The 16,507-nt window shown below is 37.4% G+C and overlaps 1 protein-coding gene across 1 annotated transcript; it reads right to left on the bottom strand.

Moving 5' to 3' along the window:
* Positions 1 to 859: 859 nt before the first annotated feature.
* On the bottom strand, positions 860 to 13,618 carry LOC113508971 (zinc finger protein 271-like). The gene is made up of 15 exons (XM_026892187.1): positions 13,290 to 13,618; positions 12,439 to 12,613; positions 11,834 to 11,872; positions 11,328 to 11,420; positions 10,700 to 10,831; positions 9,302 to 9,720; positions 8,600 to 8,816; positions 7,496 to 7,626; positions 7,177 to 7,251; positions 6,067 to 6,205; positions 5,393 to 5,502; positions 4,762 to 4,900; positions 3,716 to 3,847; positions 2,780 to 2,980; positions 860 to 2,165 (listed from the first exon to the last, which is right to left on the bottom strand). The coding sequence occupies exons 1-15, from the start codon at positions 13,361 to 13,363 to the stop codon at positions 1,995 to 1,997; spliced, it is 2,247 nt and encodes a 748-aa protein (XP_026747988.1). The 5' UTR covers positions 13,364 to 13,618; the 3' UTR covers positions 860 to 1,994.
* Between the last annotated feature and the right edge of the window lie 2,889 nt (positions 13,619 to 16,507).

Genomic DNA, 16,507 nt, shown 5'->3' with positions numbered 1-16,507 from the left:
ACTAGAAAGATCCTAATGCAATATAAAATAATATAATTTACGTATACACACTTGCCACATATTTTTTCCTTCAGCCCATGTATTGAATATACATTTTTAAATAATTTTATCTCACTATATTTTCAGATTATATAATTGCAGTACAAATTATCTAATATATTTAATCTATGATTTTCATGAATATAAGGCATCTTATACAGAAACACCAGATTCATTAATCCTAGAAATAAAATTGCTCAAAACCGGTCCATTCGTTTGCGAGCTTCCATGCTTATATATTCTCGCCTAATATAAATAGCCTTACTGAGATCAAAATACAACAAAACCTATGTCTAAGTCAACTATTATTTAGGCCTAACTTACATGATACTCCATTTGTTTAGGTACTTATAAAAGGTATGAAGATTAGTGTGTAGAATAGAATATTCTTTATAGCACATAATAGGGATGATGACTGGGTATAAAAAGAAAAAATCTCATTAGTCCCTCAGTTAGATAATCGAAAAGTACGAGACACGTATTTTTTCCTTTTTCAAAAAAACTAGAATTGACAAAGATTAACTGCTTTAAAGTTTAGGAGAGGGGCTTGTGACGTAACGATAGAGTAAAATTTATACTCAATCGTGACGTCATGTGTAAGTTTCATGCACTGTCATTTTGTCAATTTATGTTTGCCCGACAAATAAAAAAATACGTATTCATTATTATACAATTTTTTTTGCAGTGTCCGTCTTGTAATTACAAGACGGACACTGCAAAAAAAAATTGTCATCATCCCTATTACAGGATTTGACAAAGAACAATAGTTACAAGGTATTGTGAAAGTAGCACACATCAAATAAATAAACGACTGACTATATTTCAATGGTAGGTTATATATTGAATTTGCTTTTCATCAACTTTGTTTTAAACTGATATTTTATACAAAAATAAATATCACGATAGTTTTTAAGCTCCTAAACAAATGAAGCAATGATAATATATTGTACATGCATTGACATTTCATATATGAAAATTGTAATCTATATTCTGGGTGTATAACTTGCTATTTTTACCATAAGAAAGACTGAACAACGCTTCTTTAACTAATATTACCCATTTGACAGCCACATCTCAATAGCAACATCGTCCCCTTAGTACCAAATCAAAATTACATAGTTTTATAACACAGCGGTGAGGGGTGGGCGAAACTGAGTACTGTCCAATGTAATCTGACCTTCAAAAAGTGCTACTTAGTAGCCTAACTTGTAAAATGACTTTTGATTTTGAACAGAAAGAAGCGCGTAACCTTAAAAAACCATGTGGTCTACGGGACCGACAATCAATACATAATATTTTAAGATTAAATCGGTATTTTTCCTCTCTTTCTGATCAATTTCATAAGGATATTATCTAGATATCTGACTAAAACATCTGATTGTAAAAATACGGTACAAAAGCGGTATTCCACTTAAAATGAAGTTTATGAATATATTGTATCATAAAGTACAAAATCTCACTATTTAGTTGCATTTATTAAGGATGAGTATAACTATAGTAAATGATACTGAAAGATAGATGTTAGAGGCCACTGATGATCAGTGCCGGCGTTAGGGGGGTGATGGGGCTATGGCTCAGGGCGACAAATTCTGGGGGGCGCCAAGATTCAGACCTCGGCGCTTGAGAGTTGGAGTCTCTTGCCTCTCCTGGTGCAAACCCTCAGAACTGTGCTCAACGCTCTGTGCATATGCATATTTTTATTGAGATTGTTTAGATGGATTTTTTGAGGGGTTGTGCCTCACTTCATACCGCAAAACGGTCCCAAACAATCACTTCTGCGCAGGTGAAGGTCAGCGCTCAAGATCCGTGCCGGTAACTTTTCATGCATTTGCTTTATCTATTGTTTATCTACATCTGTGCTGTGAGCTTTTATTTCTTCAACGTTTTTTCATCCTAGCTCCCGTCGGACCTCTACACAGGTCCCAAGATTTTGCATAATAAATAATTTAAAGTCCTCAATCCTCAACACTGGGAACATCACACTTCCAGTCCCGGCCCCTCTGCCGCGCTCGCTTCGGCCACGGCTTCTTCAGATGCACGTGTTCAACGTGAGCCCTGTGCTCGCCTGATGTCGTGAAACATTTCCCGCAGGTATCACACTTGAACGGTTTCAAGCCTGTGTGGATCTGAAAGAGGAAATTATTCATTATTATATAATTGGTTCCTACTAATCGTACTAATATAATAAACGCGAAGGTGTGTGTGGATGGATGTATATTAGTCTTCAACGCAAAAACCACTGAACGGATTGAGACGAAACTTGGTACACTGTAGTTAACAAATAGGACAGCTTTTATCCATATTTTTGTCCCGTGATATCGAAGAGAAAGCGCTTTCAAGTTTAAGAAAGGGCTGTGACGTAACGATTTCGCGAAATTCATACACAATCGTGACAACACGCGTACATTATAAATAAAGATAGTGGCCGAGCTAACTGCACAAATTGGTCGATCACAGTTTAGCTACGCGTAACACGTCTGGTCCATGGATGAGTGACCATCTATTTTATAAGGAGTTCCACCATGTTTCAGTTGTTAATAACAGTCGTTACAGGTAGCCAGAAAATCTGACAGCCAGTCTGGCTAGGGAGTATCGAGTTGCCCAGGTAACTGGGTTGAGGAGGCCAGATAGGCAGTCGCTCCTTGTAAAACACTGGTACTTGGCATCCAATTAGACTGGAAGCCGACCACAACATAGTTGGGAAAGGGCTAGGATGATGGTGATAGATCAATTTACTTACAAACATATGCCGTCTCCTATTATTGAAGAAGGCAAAGTGTTTTCCACACAACGGGCACTCGTAGGTCGGTCGCGTAGCACTGTGGACTCTCATATGAAACACCAGGTTCGTTTTCTGTGTAAAGCTTTTTGAACAACGGTCACATTTGAATCGCTTCTCACCAGTATGCACCCACATATGGTCTTTTAGTAATGCCATACTCTGAAAAATAATAAACAATTTGTAATGAAAAATAATGAAATTAAAATACGAAAGTAAAAAACTTTAAAAAGTCACATTTTGACTGCGTCGGGATTGAACCTGCACCTCGAGAACAAAAATCCATGCATAGAACCGCAAAGCCAACACAAACTGTAATAAATGAACAATATCTTTTAACAAAGTAAATTCCACAACTTTCACACAACGCCATCTGGGCTCAAACTAAGCAGAGCTTGTGAGTACTAGACAACTGATAAACATACTTATGCAGTGCCAGCGTAAGGGCCACTGACACCCCGGGCGAAAATATTGTGGCGCCCACTTGAGGGAAGCAATATCAAGTCTTAGTTTTTTGCTGATCCAAGTAAAATTATATTAAGAATTTCATCTTTCCTTTAGTGTTGTTTGGCGGTGGAAGTATTCCACCTCTAGTGTAGAGCTCAGTTCTGAGGGTTTGCGCCAGGAGAGGCAAGAGACTCCAACTTCAGACCTTGGCGCCCCCCAGAATTTGTCGCCCTGGGCCATCGCCCCATCACGCCCCCCCCCCCCCTTAACGCCGGCACTGTACTTATGTATCTCTAAATGCATACATAATATGGATAAATTATTACACTCAGGCACAGTTCTTCACAAAGACATTTGTTCTGGGTGGGAATCGAACTCACAACCTCTGGTATAGCAGTCATGGTCACAAACTGCTAGACCAACAGGCCAGTCCGAATATTAAATACAAACCTGGAATATCTTGCCGCACTGTTCACACATGCAAGGGGTTTTCATCGCGGGGTACTTAGTTCGATTCTTGTCTGGATGAGCTCGTCTGAAGTGTTGCGCGTATAGACGTAAATCTCGTAGTTGTATACCACACTGCAAAAGAAATATAATATGTTTTTATGACAAATTGAAAATAATCCCACGGGAACAGAAAAACGGGATGAAAACTATCATATGTGTTAATCGTGAAACTATCTGTGTATCAAGATCGGTCTAAATCCGTTCAGAGATTTTTACATGAAAGAGGAACAAACATCCATACATACAAACTTTCTCGTTTATAATATTAGTAGGATAAAGCGACTTAACAAAACAACTGTTTACTCACGCGTATCTATACCAATATATAAAGCTGAAGAGTTTGTTTGTTTGTTTGAACGCAGGTATCTCAGGAACTACTGGTTCAAATTGAAAAATTCTTTTTGGGTTCAATAGACCATTCATAGAGGAAAGTTTTAGGCTATATAACATCATGCTGCGACTAATAGGAGGGCAGGTATAAATTACATCTTCTAACCACGCGTCGAAGTCGCGGGTAACAGCTAGTTTATAATAAAAAGTATTAAAAGTATCGAGCGTATTATTCTTAAAATTTGTCCCGGGGGCTAAAAGCATCGGGTTCACCTCAAAGAACATGATACCCGGTGAGGCTGCCCCCCCCCCCCTGTGCTATAGCACTGGTGTGACGTAGTGCCATTGTATAGTTACCGGCACGGATCTTGAGCGCTGACCTTCACCTGCGCAGAAGTGATTGTTTGTGTCCCTTAAGCAGTGATTGTCCCGCAGCGCATCGCGTCATAGCCGACATGAGGGATGAGTTGAAATTCGTTCTTTACTGCAGTTGCATGCACCTCAAGACGACGACGCACAATTGACTGGCGTTTTATTTTACGATGCGCAAAGCGATCCCCACTCTTCCGCCGAGCGCTCAAGATCCGTGCCGGTAGATATAACTTAGTAACGGTCCGCTTGTTTAGGTGTTTTATCTCGTGTGTATGGCCACATACCTGCTCGCAGTTGACGGGCGCAGTAGCCTCGTGCGTGTCGGCGGGGCGGCCGTGTATGACGGGGCGCCGCTCCAGGCGCCGCATGACGCGCCCGCCGCGCTCCGTGTGCATGCTCTGGGAGTCGTTGCGGATGCGGTTGCTGAGATCGTATAGAGAACATTATAGACAAACCAGATCAGGTATCATGTAGGAATCGCTTCATCAGATTCCTGAGATGCTATCGGGTGCTTAGTGAACAAACTAGATCAAGTTATGAGAGGGAAAGCGACTCCTCATCCTAGCCTTTTCACAAGTATGTTGGGGTCGGCTACCAGTCTCACCAATTTCAGCTAAGTAGCAGTGTTTTACAGAGTGACTGTGTATCTGACCTCCTCAACCCAGTTCCCTAGGCAACACAATTCCCTTGGTTCGACAGGTTAGACTGGTTGTCAGACTTTCTAACTTCCGAAACACATAGGAACTCGTTATGATGACCGAACTTGTCAAGAAATAACTCTTGATACGGCCGCATCAATTTAAAGTAATTATTATATCAATCAATAATGCGTAAGCATATAATTGTGTTTGTATATGTGTGTGCGGACGTGACGTGTGTGTGTGTGTATCATTCAATAAATTTTAAAATACTCACGGATCGTGATCACTGCTATGTCTAGATGATAACTTTAGATGTCTGTCATGGGCCTCTTCGTTAATGAATCTTACGTCACACATCTCACAATAAGGGCCTTCTAATGTTACCTGCAACAAAAATCAAGATAGAATATCTTTATACAAACACATATTAAATAAATAAACGACTTAATATGTCATTAGTCTATTTGATTTGGTAATTCATTGTTGTTTTATATTGGTTTTTAGTGACTGAGTTTTGTTGATAGGAAGGCAAATGAGCTTAGCTTTTTTTGATACCTTATCTAATTTAGTATAATTAATATTACTGTTAGTACTATAATGTGATAAAATTAATTTGAATTTGAACTATGGCGCCCACCGTGGGACTTCACAATATCTTTGTAAAATAAATATCGATAAATTAAAAATGAGTAATTCGTAAATCACTGCCAGGATAACCGAGTGGTAAAGATCACTGTACTAGATCAAGGGAGCGTGACGTGTCATGACTTCAAACCCCGTACAACAAGAATAATGTGTAATCCACGAATGCTTGTCCTGAGTCTGGGTGTCTTTGTGCATGTGACTTGAATGTTAGTAAATAAAATACTTTACTGCAGGGGTTTTTTTAAACTAAAAACTTCAAAGAGCGGTTACATAATTAAAAGTAGTTTTTTAATAATAACTTACCGTCTTATCAACGAGTCGATGTTTCTTCTTCTTGTGTACATCTATCCCTTTCTTACTGACAAACGTGTAACCACATAGCTCGCATACAAAGTCGGAAACGTGTTTTATTCTAATATGTCCCATGTACGTCGTTAACTTGCTGTGGATAAATAAATTGTGATGAGAAAATATTATTTTAACTAAGATTAACAATCAATTTCTAATGTGAAACTACTGAGCCGTTTTTGATGAAATTTTAAAGGAACTGAATGACGAATATGAAAAAAAAATCATCTAGTTCATCCAGTTTGCAATTCTGAGGTAACAAACAATATTAAATTCTTTTGAAATTGTGATTTCTTAGGTTTACGCGAAAGTTAGACATTGAAATGAAACTACTTTGACGGATTTAATCGCGGTTCAATCTCAGTCTGCCCGTGACCATGATACCTATAAAGGTGTCGAAACGTCGGGAACTAAAATCAAAAATTAAACCGCGATAAAATCCGTAAAAGTAGCTTATTTTCAAAGTCTTCTGAAATTGGTTGAAAACATATTACTCTGTATACTTAAATTAAATTAACATTTAATTATTACAATGAAAACTATTCATCCCGTTTTGTTGTAGTTTTTCTAGTTTGACTTTATTACATACTTTTTTTGCCAGTACTTTTAAAATGGCTGGTCGTTGAAAAATAACCCTAAAACGAAATAAAAGTTAAAAAAAAAAACTTGCAACTTGTTTATTTAATGTATAGAGACAACTATAGTAAGGCCAACGAGACGAGATAAAAAACGTTAACAAGCGGACCGTTACTGAGTTACATTGCGATAGCGAGGGATTATTATCCCTGTCCTTATCACTCGGACGCGCAGTTATGGCGTGAGTTGGTCGATGACAGCTGTCGTTATATTATTATGTTTCGTGGTACAAGAAAGCAGTCAGTACAGCAGTTGTCAACATTTGGTCCGCCATGTTGTGAACAAGTTCATTCCTTCATTTTTGTCAAAATTCGAACTTTATAATAATTTATTCGAATAAAAATGTTTTGAACCCCTGAAAGTTTGTTTACATTCTTTATATCGTCTCGTTGGCCTTACTATAATTGTATATATCTTTATAATACTTACTCAAACTCGCTAGCACAATGCGGACATTGATATTTAGTGCCGGCATGCCATTTCTCATGTTCTCTCGCTACACCTCTGGAAAACAAAACAAGAATAAGTATGTTTTAGTCAAACTAGGACAATATTAAAAGCTTAATTAATGATGAATGCCTCTTTCCATTTTCCAAAGTCAGATTGAAAAGATTATAGAATCCGTTGAAATCGATAACCCGCAGTGAGAAAACATTTTGATCAATGCTTAATTCTTATCTGCACGTGAAGAAGAGGGCTTTGCCCAACAGAGAGGTAGTTATAGGCAAGTATTATAATTGCATCTTACCTATTTCTTGTGACAAACGGGCATCCTTTACAACTATACTGTTCAGTGTGTTGCGCGGTCAGGTGCTTCCGCAGCGCACGACTAGTCTTCAAACGAGTCTTACAGATAAAACACTCGTATGCACCGCTTTGCTGGAATAATAATAATATTATTGTATTAACAGAATTTCACAACTGTCACACAACGCCATCTAGGATCAAACTAAGTGAAGCTTGTATGCTCATCATACAAACATTTGTCCTGGGTGGGAATCGAACTCACGATCTCCGGCCGAGTCCGGCCAACCCACGGAGCGCGTCGTTGTCTAGTACTCATTATACAAGCTTTACTTAGTTTGAGACTAGATGGCGTTGTGTGAAAGTTGTAAAAAAAAATGAGGAGGTAAAAAAATCTAAAAGCGCACGTTTTTAAACATCCATTAAAATTTTATTAAAATCGGTCCAGCCGTGTTCATAGTTCTAAAATGCATTTCAACATCATCGGTTTTGAAGCTACCCTGAAAATTTCAGCCTGCTAGCTTATCGGGAAGTGCTTTAAAATTGAGTTGCAAAATCCAACCGGAACGACAAACAAACAAGAAAGTGTGTGTATAAAAACGTGAGAAAAAAATAACTACAAAACAACGTGGCAATGCAGCCTTTTGGGCATGTTTCCCAACTTTGGCAGGGGTGAAGATGTCTTTTTTGACGCTTTGTAAATAATGTATATTTTTCATTTTATATTGATTTAGATTTAGAAATGTAAGTATTTGTTTAGTTTAATTTATTGTAAAAATTAATATCCCTACTTCCCTACTAATATTATAAATGGGAAAGTCACTCCGTAAGTTTGTCTGTTACGCTTTCACGTCTAAACCACTGAACTGATTTTAATGAAATTTGGTACAGAGATAGAATTGATCTTGAGAAAGAACATAGGATACTTTTTATCCCGGACTTTTGAAGCGTTCTCTTGAAAACGCGATATAACCGACATCGACGCGGCCGAAGCCGCGGGCGAAAAGCTATTGATATAGTTTTAAAAATATAAATATTAGTTTAGTTAAATTTATTGTAAAAATTTATATTTTTATATTTAAACTACAAAACAATATTCATTACTAACCTCACTATGTCTAACAGAATGCGCGGTATATCTATCTTTGATCTGGAACCCGCGGTAACAGACAGTACACTTGTATGGCGCCGTCGTGTAACTCGCACTCTCCTGCCTCTTGCTGATCTCTTCAATCTGTTGCTCATAAGTCAAAGTGGTTATTGTGAATAGGGATCCGTCGAAGGCTTCGTTGCCTCGTCTTCGTTTGACACCGTTTGTTTTGTATCTGTGGGTAGAGGTTTAGAGGTGAATCGGTTGTGTTTTTATATGATAGTCAAAGAAAGATTTTGTACAGCTTTGACATTATAAATATAAAAAGTTTTTTTTTTTATAATATATACTACGCACTGCCAGGAAATTCAATCAGTCACTTTAGGAAGGGACAATATGCATTAAGCTTAATAGCTTTTACATGGAAACAGACACGGGAAAAGAGCAAGTAACGTGGCCTAATTATCTCTTTACAATTGAAAATTGTATTAAGATTGACACTGTTCCTATTCTCTTAAAACTTTTGCCAACACAATAATTGGAAACTGACTGAATTTCCAGTTATTGTGTCATAAAAATCAAGATACCAACGCGGATGACGTAGTACGGCGGTTCAGGTTTAGCCAGTAAGACACTAGCCCCATCCTCTCCCGAAGGATCCATAAAGGTCCAATAAGATTTAAAATAAACTGATCTAAAAAATATCAAGAAGAACCTTACTTATCAGTAGTAGATTCCGGATCATCATCTTCTTCTACCTTCTTTGGTTTGACCTTCTTAATGACCTTCTCCTTTTTCTTCTTAACCTTGACCTTCTCCTTCTTCTCACCATAAACATCACTCAAAGCCTTATCATCATCATCATCATCATCATAATGTCCATACTCTTCAAAAAATATCTCATTTGACGTCTCATCTTTGATTTCTATTTGTGTAATAGGAACTAGATCTTTTACTTCTATTTCTAAACTCTCTGTTCTGCTGTCTTCTTTATCTTCTTCTTCTACGGTTCCTTCTAGAAGATCCTCTGATTTGAACGGTTTGAGGTCGAAATCGGTTTTGTCGAATATTCTTTGGATGAGATTTGATTTTAATGCGTTGTGGGTCCGACTTATTGATTTTACGTCTCGAATTTTCAGCTAGAAGTAGAGAAATGTTATATATATTTATATAATGCTAGCTGTTTATCCGAAGTTCGGACCACATAAGACTGTATTTCAACCAAAGATGTGCGAGGATGCGTAACGAGGCATGTGTTTGTAAAGAACCAATAGAATCGCTTCATCTACCTCGCCTCGGTCAGCACAGGTCTGGTGGTAAGTCAGCGGACATCCTCGCACAACACATTCCCATCGCACATATCTGGTGGGAACGCAGCTTACAAGAAAATCAACCCAATGTCTCAAAAAGAGATCCAACGCGTCTGTTGATGCCGTCATGTAGAACTGCATTATTCCACAAAAACTGTCTCATAACGTGCATTATGGTATTATATTAAGGTATTTAATAAGATTCCGAAAGATATACGGGAACTACCATTACTGCAAATGAAACGTAAAATAAAGCACTATTTATTAAACAATGTTTTTATGACCTTAAAGAGTTTTTCGACCACAGATTTTAGTACCTACAGCATTTATGATTATTAATTGCGTGATATTGCACCTAAGTATATTATTACGCTAAGACTGAATTACCTCATTGTAATATAATTTACTTAACTTTCATTAATTTTGTAATTTTTTTTATCTATATTTAAATAACACCATGTCTGGTGTTCATACTTTCGCATGCTGCGTAAGGCGTAATGTGTGGAACTAAATTTGACTTAAATACTAACATCTGTCTGTACCCATATTTAAAGCGAAATAAATGATTTGATTTGACTTAAATCGATAATAACAATATAGGCAAAAACATAAAATGTTTCAAGCTAGGTTAAACTACGTACGATGTGCAAATTTGATTTAAATCGGTTATTCCTTCTTACGAGATTGTTAATCACTGTATCTCCTACAGGTTTTGTTTACGAGATAAAAGGAAAATACGTATCAAATATACTTGAGAAATGATTGTCTGACGGACAAAACAGACTTTTGACAAATACCATATACTTACATAAGAATCAGGTACCAGCAGATCTTGCAGAAGGTCGTGACTTCGTAAAGCCTTATTTCTGAAGCTGACAGCGTTGGTGAGGCGGGCGGCGCATTCCCAGCACACTCGCTGCGGTAAGCGCTCTTCACTAGCCTGTTCAAACAGGAAATATGTTATAAAGTGTAGTACAGGGTTCATTTTCAAAGACCAGCCAAATTTTTTCAAATGTCATTATGTATAATAATATTTTACAACTTTCACACAACGCCATCTAGTCTCAAACCAAGCAAAGCTTGTATTATAAATCAAAATCAAAAGTTTTTATTTCAAATAGGCAGATTTCCAAGCACGTTTAAAACGTTACAGTGGTGACTTTAGTTTCACGAGTACTAAACAGCTGATAAACATACTTTCTAAATATCCAGACACTGAACAAATGATCGTGCTCATCACACAAAAAATTGTCCTGGGTGGGCATCGAACCCACGACCTCCGGTATTGCAGTCAGGGCTACTAACCAATGGACTAACAGGCTGGTCAAATACAATCGATGTACGCGAAAATGTTTTTCTTTTCATCAATTATTTTTTTAGTATATCCCGAATTAAAATACCTAACTATAGTAAACATAATAATATTATGTACTTACCATAAGTCCAGTTAGTTGTTCATACATCTGATCCAATTTGAATTCACTTATGTGATACATTTTAGTATTCATGTCCAGACATATTCTGCAAACCTAAAAAAAAACAAATAAAAATATTATTTAAAATAGTCTTCAAACTTTGAAATGAAACTACTTTTACGGACTTTATCACGGTTTAATTTTAGATTTTAGTTCCCGACGTTTCGACACCTTTGCATGCTCGTGACCGTGTTGCCTGCACAGGTATCATGGTCACGATAGATCAGATAAAATCCGTAAAAGTCGTTTCATTTCAATGTCTAACATTCCCGTAAACCTAAGAAACCACAATCTTAAAGCTTATTAAGATAATGCAAGAATCGCCGACAATGTATCATCTAATTATATATCTTGCCTCATTAAAAGAAACTTTTACTGAAACATAACTTTAACAACTGTAGTTTTGTGCCTGCTAACACAAGACCAATGAATTAGTTGAATCAATTTTGTTTTAAAATAATTCTTACCCTTAAAGCGGCTGGCGCATCTAGATCTTCTGACGTGTCCTGTGGAAAAATAATACAATAATATTATAACAATGTAGCCTTATTATAACAACAAAACAGCAATTTATTTATTCTTTTTTTATTTACAAATGCTACACGACTTTACAACCAAAGAAATTTGGTGGGGGTTTCCCAAACATTAAAATTACACACACAAAGACACCCAGACTCAGGACAAGCATTCATAATTCACACAAATGTTTATCCTACAAGGGATTCAAATCACGACATATGTTTCGTGTTCGACTAAACTTTAACTTAAATTTTGATAGTAACTGTCGTGAGAATGATTCATTATTAAATGATGTAACGGTTTACTCACGCGTATTTATCGGGGTAGCCCGACTAGTTTCGGTCCCAACCGGAGTCCTTAATCATGAGCAGACGCGGCGGGATCGCGAGTCGAAAGTCTCTCCGGTCCGGTCCGAAACTAGTCGGGCTACCCCGATAAATACGCGTGAGTAAACCGTTACATCATTTAATAATTTAACTTAAATGTTTATAATTCTATTTCAGGCAAACAAAATTGTGTGGAAAGCCTAGTATATGTTAATAATTAAACCTACCTGTCCAACAACAGGTATAGCACCATTCTTTATCTTACGAAGACCCCTTGTTGTCTCATAAAAGTCTTCATTCCTAAAATGCTCCGAGCATATTGTGCTTCTCTCTTTGGGCTCCCAATCAGACATACCTAGAGCTTCAATCCATGCCGTACGAAGATTTGGCTCTTTAGGAAACCTGCAAAATAATATTAAAGAGTGAATATTTTGTTTAGGTAAACTTTTCTTGGTCTTCAAACTGTACAAAATTTCATGATAATTTGTTAAGTGGTTTAGCAGTAAAAGTGTAACCATCAGATAAACAGACAGTTGTTTCCAAATTTGTGTTATGAACATAATTTAAAAAGGAATTTTGGTCAATTGAAGTAATGAAAAAAAGGAGAGGGTGAAATATTTTAATTTAATAGGGTTTTACTTATTTATAACTAAATTGCTACACAAATTTTGATAAATTTGGTATACTGTACAAAGATAATTAATAGATGTATTTTGGCTGTCTTAGAAATAATTTCCAATTAGATTTGGTTAAGTAGTAAAAAGCATTAAAAGGTTCCATATCAGGATGTATACCTAGGTATCAAGGGATAATATTTATTTTAAAAAGTAATTAATAGTGCTCTATGATTTGAACTTTATGTAACATTTTTAATAGTCTGTTTATAACCTATTTCACTGGTTATATATTTACAAAATGCTATAATTTATACAGTATCAAGATTCTTAATACCATCCATAACTTAAAAATTAGAAAAATCACGTAGTTGTGGTCCCAAATTCATTTTATTTATTATTAACAAACGATAAGTGAATCACTAGTCTTCGAAACTGCATCAATAAATATTTCAGAAACTTACATGTGAAATGTGATTCCATGACTTTTAGTAGTTTTCTTTGTGTCATTACAACAATTCTGAACACTGCACCTCATTATTTACAGAGTAATTTTATAAAAAAATAGCAATAATTAAAACGTAAACATAGTGTTGAATATAACTTTCAACTACCCTAATAATATATGAATAAGATAATAGTTTACATTATTACTTGCACAGTTAACCTACTAAGCTGTAATTGGATCATAATTTCTAGTTAAAATGTATTGTTTATCTCAAATTTCTTGTGTATTTTCGGTATACACAATCAATCTGTCAAACATGTTAAGCGTCCACCATGTTTCCCATGTTTTTCGTTTTTGAAGCTATGTTCGGTGTCATTGTCTTTTTGCACAAATTTCTGGAATATTATTGTCACATTATTTTATGAAATTAATTTAACATAATGATAATAACCCAAAGACATTATATACTCTAATAATGTCTTTGTAATAACCCAACAATGCAATATCCAATTAAAACTACATAAGGTCGGTTTGAGAACTGGCGTAATTGAAAATATATTGTTGTTATTTTTACAGTGGGTTGGGTTCTTGAAGAAATAAATTGAGTCCGAGTTGACAGGAAATTTTCATTTATTGAACATTGCTTCTAAAATACCTCTTGAATCTTACAAATTGCACATATTCTTACAAACAATACTTCCGCAAGACAATCGCCGCCGGATTGTTGCGCAATACTAAACAGAAATAACAATTTTAAAGCCTTTTATAGTCGCTTCTACTTTTATTTTATTTTTACTGACATACGAAGAAAAAACAACATGACAACATAAGAACAATTTCAAATTTACAAACTTAAAACTAAACTACAAAAATGAGGTTCAATATAATGAGGTTGAGTATGCTGTCAATTGATCAATTTCAACACTCCTCCTTGATCAATTTACAGCGAAGCATCTCAAATGTTCTTCTGCTAAGTGGTTTCGTCAGGATATCTGCAATCTGTTGACTGCTTTCAACATGTTGCAGTGTCACTGTGGTGCCAATGTGTTGCTGAATGTACTTCCTGGGTATTTCGATGTGTTTCTTTCCTCTGGTCGTCTTTCCTTCATGAGCATTCTGTAGCATGTGTATGGCGGACATGTTGTCGACTTTCAGATTGATTGGATGATCACTTTCCAGAATTCCAAGTTCAACAGCTATTCTCTTTATCCAGCACACATCGTCAATTACAGACACCGCAGCTCGATACTCAGCTTCTGCAGTAGAGGTAGCCACCAGACGCTGCTTCTGAGAGTACCAGATGATCGGTCCTCCTCTCAACACTAACACACCACTCGTCGATTGTCCTGTCTCAGAGTCTCCTCCAAAGTCTGAGTCAGTATAAGCCACTAACTCCTTGTCTCCTCCGAAGTAGATTCCAGCAGTTGCAGTTCCTCGCAGATACTGGAAAACTCGTTTTACCATTGCTTGATGACTCTTCATTGGTTTGTTGCAGAATCGACTGAGATAATTTACGGCGAAACTGATGTCAGGCCTGGTTATTGTAGCGAGATACAATAAACTCCCTATCGCTTCGCGATAGTTATTGTTCGCCGGAAGTGCCTCATCATTCTTGAAGTTTGCCTTCTGCGATACCATTCCTTGTTCAATTGGTGTGGATACTGGGTTGCATTCGTCGAGTTTCATCTTTCTCAGTATCTTTGCCGTGTAGCGTGGCTGGCTCACAAAGATACCATTGCTGTCGATTTTGATCTCCATGCCTAAGTATGTCAGTTTGTCCAGAGCTCTCTCGCTGAAGGTGATCTGAAACTCCTTGCTGATCTCACTCAGCAGTCTGTATATTTCTTTTTCATTTTTCCCAGCTACCAAACCATCATCCACGAACAGAGAAAGCATTAAACTCTTGTCTTTGTTGTAGTAAATGCATGGGTCGTCATCGGTGTTGACTAGTCCCAACTGTTGTTCAAAGTACTTGCTGACCCTCTCGTTCCACATTCGTGGAGCTTGTTTTAGCCCATACAGGCTCTTCTTCAACTTACAAACTTTCTGGGTTCCATCGTTGAATCCTTCGGGTTGATTCATATAGATGTCCTGCTCCAGGTTGCCATACAGAAAAGCTGTCTTCACGTCGAAAGTAACTAACTTCATTTTCTCCGATGCTGCATGACTTAGAAGTAAACGAATTGACGCATGTCGGGCCACTGGGCTGAACGTCTCTGCATAGTCTACTCCCTCTTTCTGCTCAAATCCTCTGGCTACTAGTCTAGCTTTGTATCTTCCATCCGCTTTCTCTCGCAGTACCCAACGACATGTTATTGGTTTCACTGCTTCAGGACAGTTGACTAGTTTCCAAGTTTGCATTTCCAATAACGAATCGTACTCCTCCTGCATTGCTTGCCTCCACTTCTCATCTTTCAGTGCCTCACTCACCGGGATGTTCTCAGTTTCGCCTATCATGGCGACTTGTGCGCTCGTTCCTCCACGCCGGGATTCAAGTACACAGTCTCTTAATCTCGGTGGTGGTTGTAGGGTTCGACGATCTCGTAGAATCCTCCTTTCCGGTTCTTCTTCTGTCTGTCTTGTCCTTCTTTCGTTGTCGCTACATTCCTCTGCACTTTCTCCTGTTGTCCAATCTTCTTTTTCGTCTGACTCGCTGCTGCTTTCTTCATTCTGTTCAGTTGCTTCTTCTGTCGATATCTCAAGTTCAGTTCCTTGTCTCAGTCTCAATTTCTCTTCATTGAAGATTACATTGTCGGAGCTCACAACTTCTCTCTTTTCCTTCAGATAGACTCTGTAGCATGGTGAGTCTATGTCATAGCCTACCAATATACCCTTTTCCGACTTCTTATCAATCTTGCCTCTCTTTTGTCCTTGTACAAGCACGTAACATTCGCATCCAAAAGGTCGCAGCTTTTCAATCTTCATTTTCCTGCCGAACCACAATTCTGCAGGACTGCTCCCTGGTACATTGCTAGTTCCGGTTTGGTTTATTGTGAAGATTGCATGATTCATAGCCTCTGCCCACAGTCTTTCGTCCAATTCATTTGCATGTATGCCTGCTCTTGCTGCCTCGACAATCGTTCTCATTTCTCTCTCCACCCTTCCATTCTGTTCTGGTGTATACACGTTTGTGAAGGTGTGAAAGATTCCCAGTTTATCCATCAACTCTTTGGTCGTTTTATTCTTCAGTTCGGTGCCATTGTCAGATCTTAGACTCTTCACTCTCCTTCCCAG

The sequence above is a fragment of the Trichoplusia ni genome, chromosome 3 (genome assembly GCF_003590095.1).
Source record: "Trichoplusia ni isolate ovarian cell line Hi5 chromosome 3, tn1, whole genome shotgun sequence".
NCBI lineage: Eukaryota > Metazoa > Arthropoda > Insecta > Lepidoptera > Noctuidae > Trichoplusia > Trichoplusia ni.
Note: the sequence above shows the minus strand (reverse complement) of the source record. Positions and strands in the feature narration are given on the sequence as shown.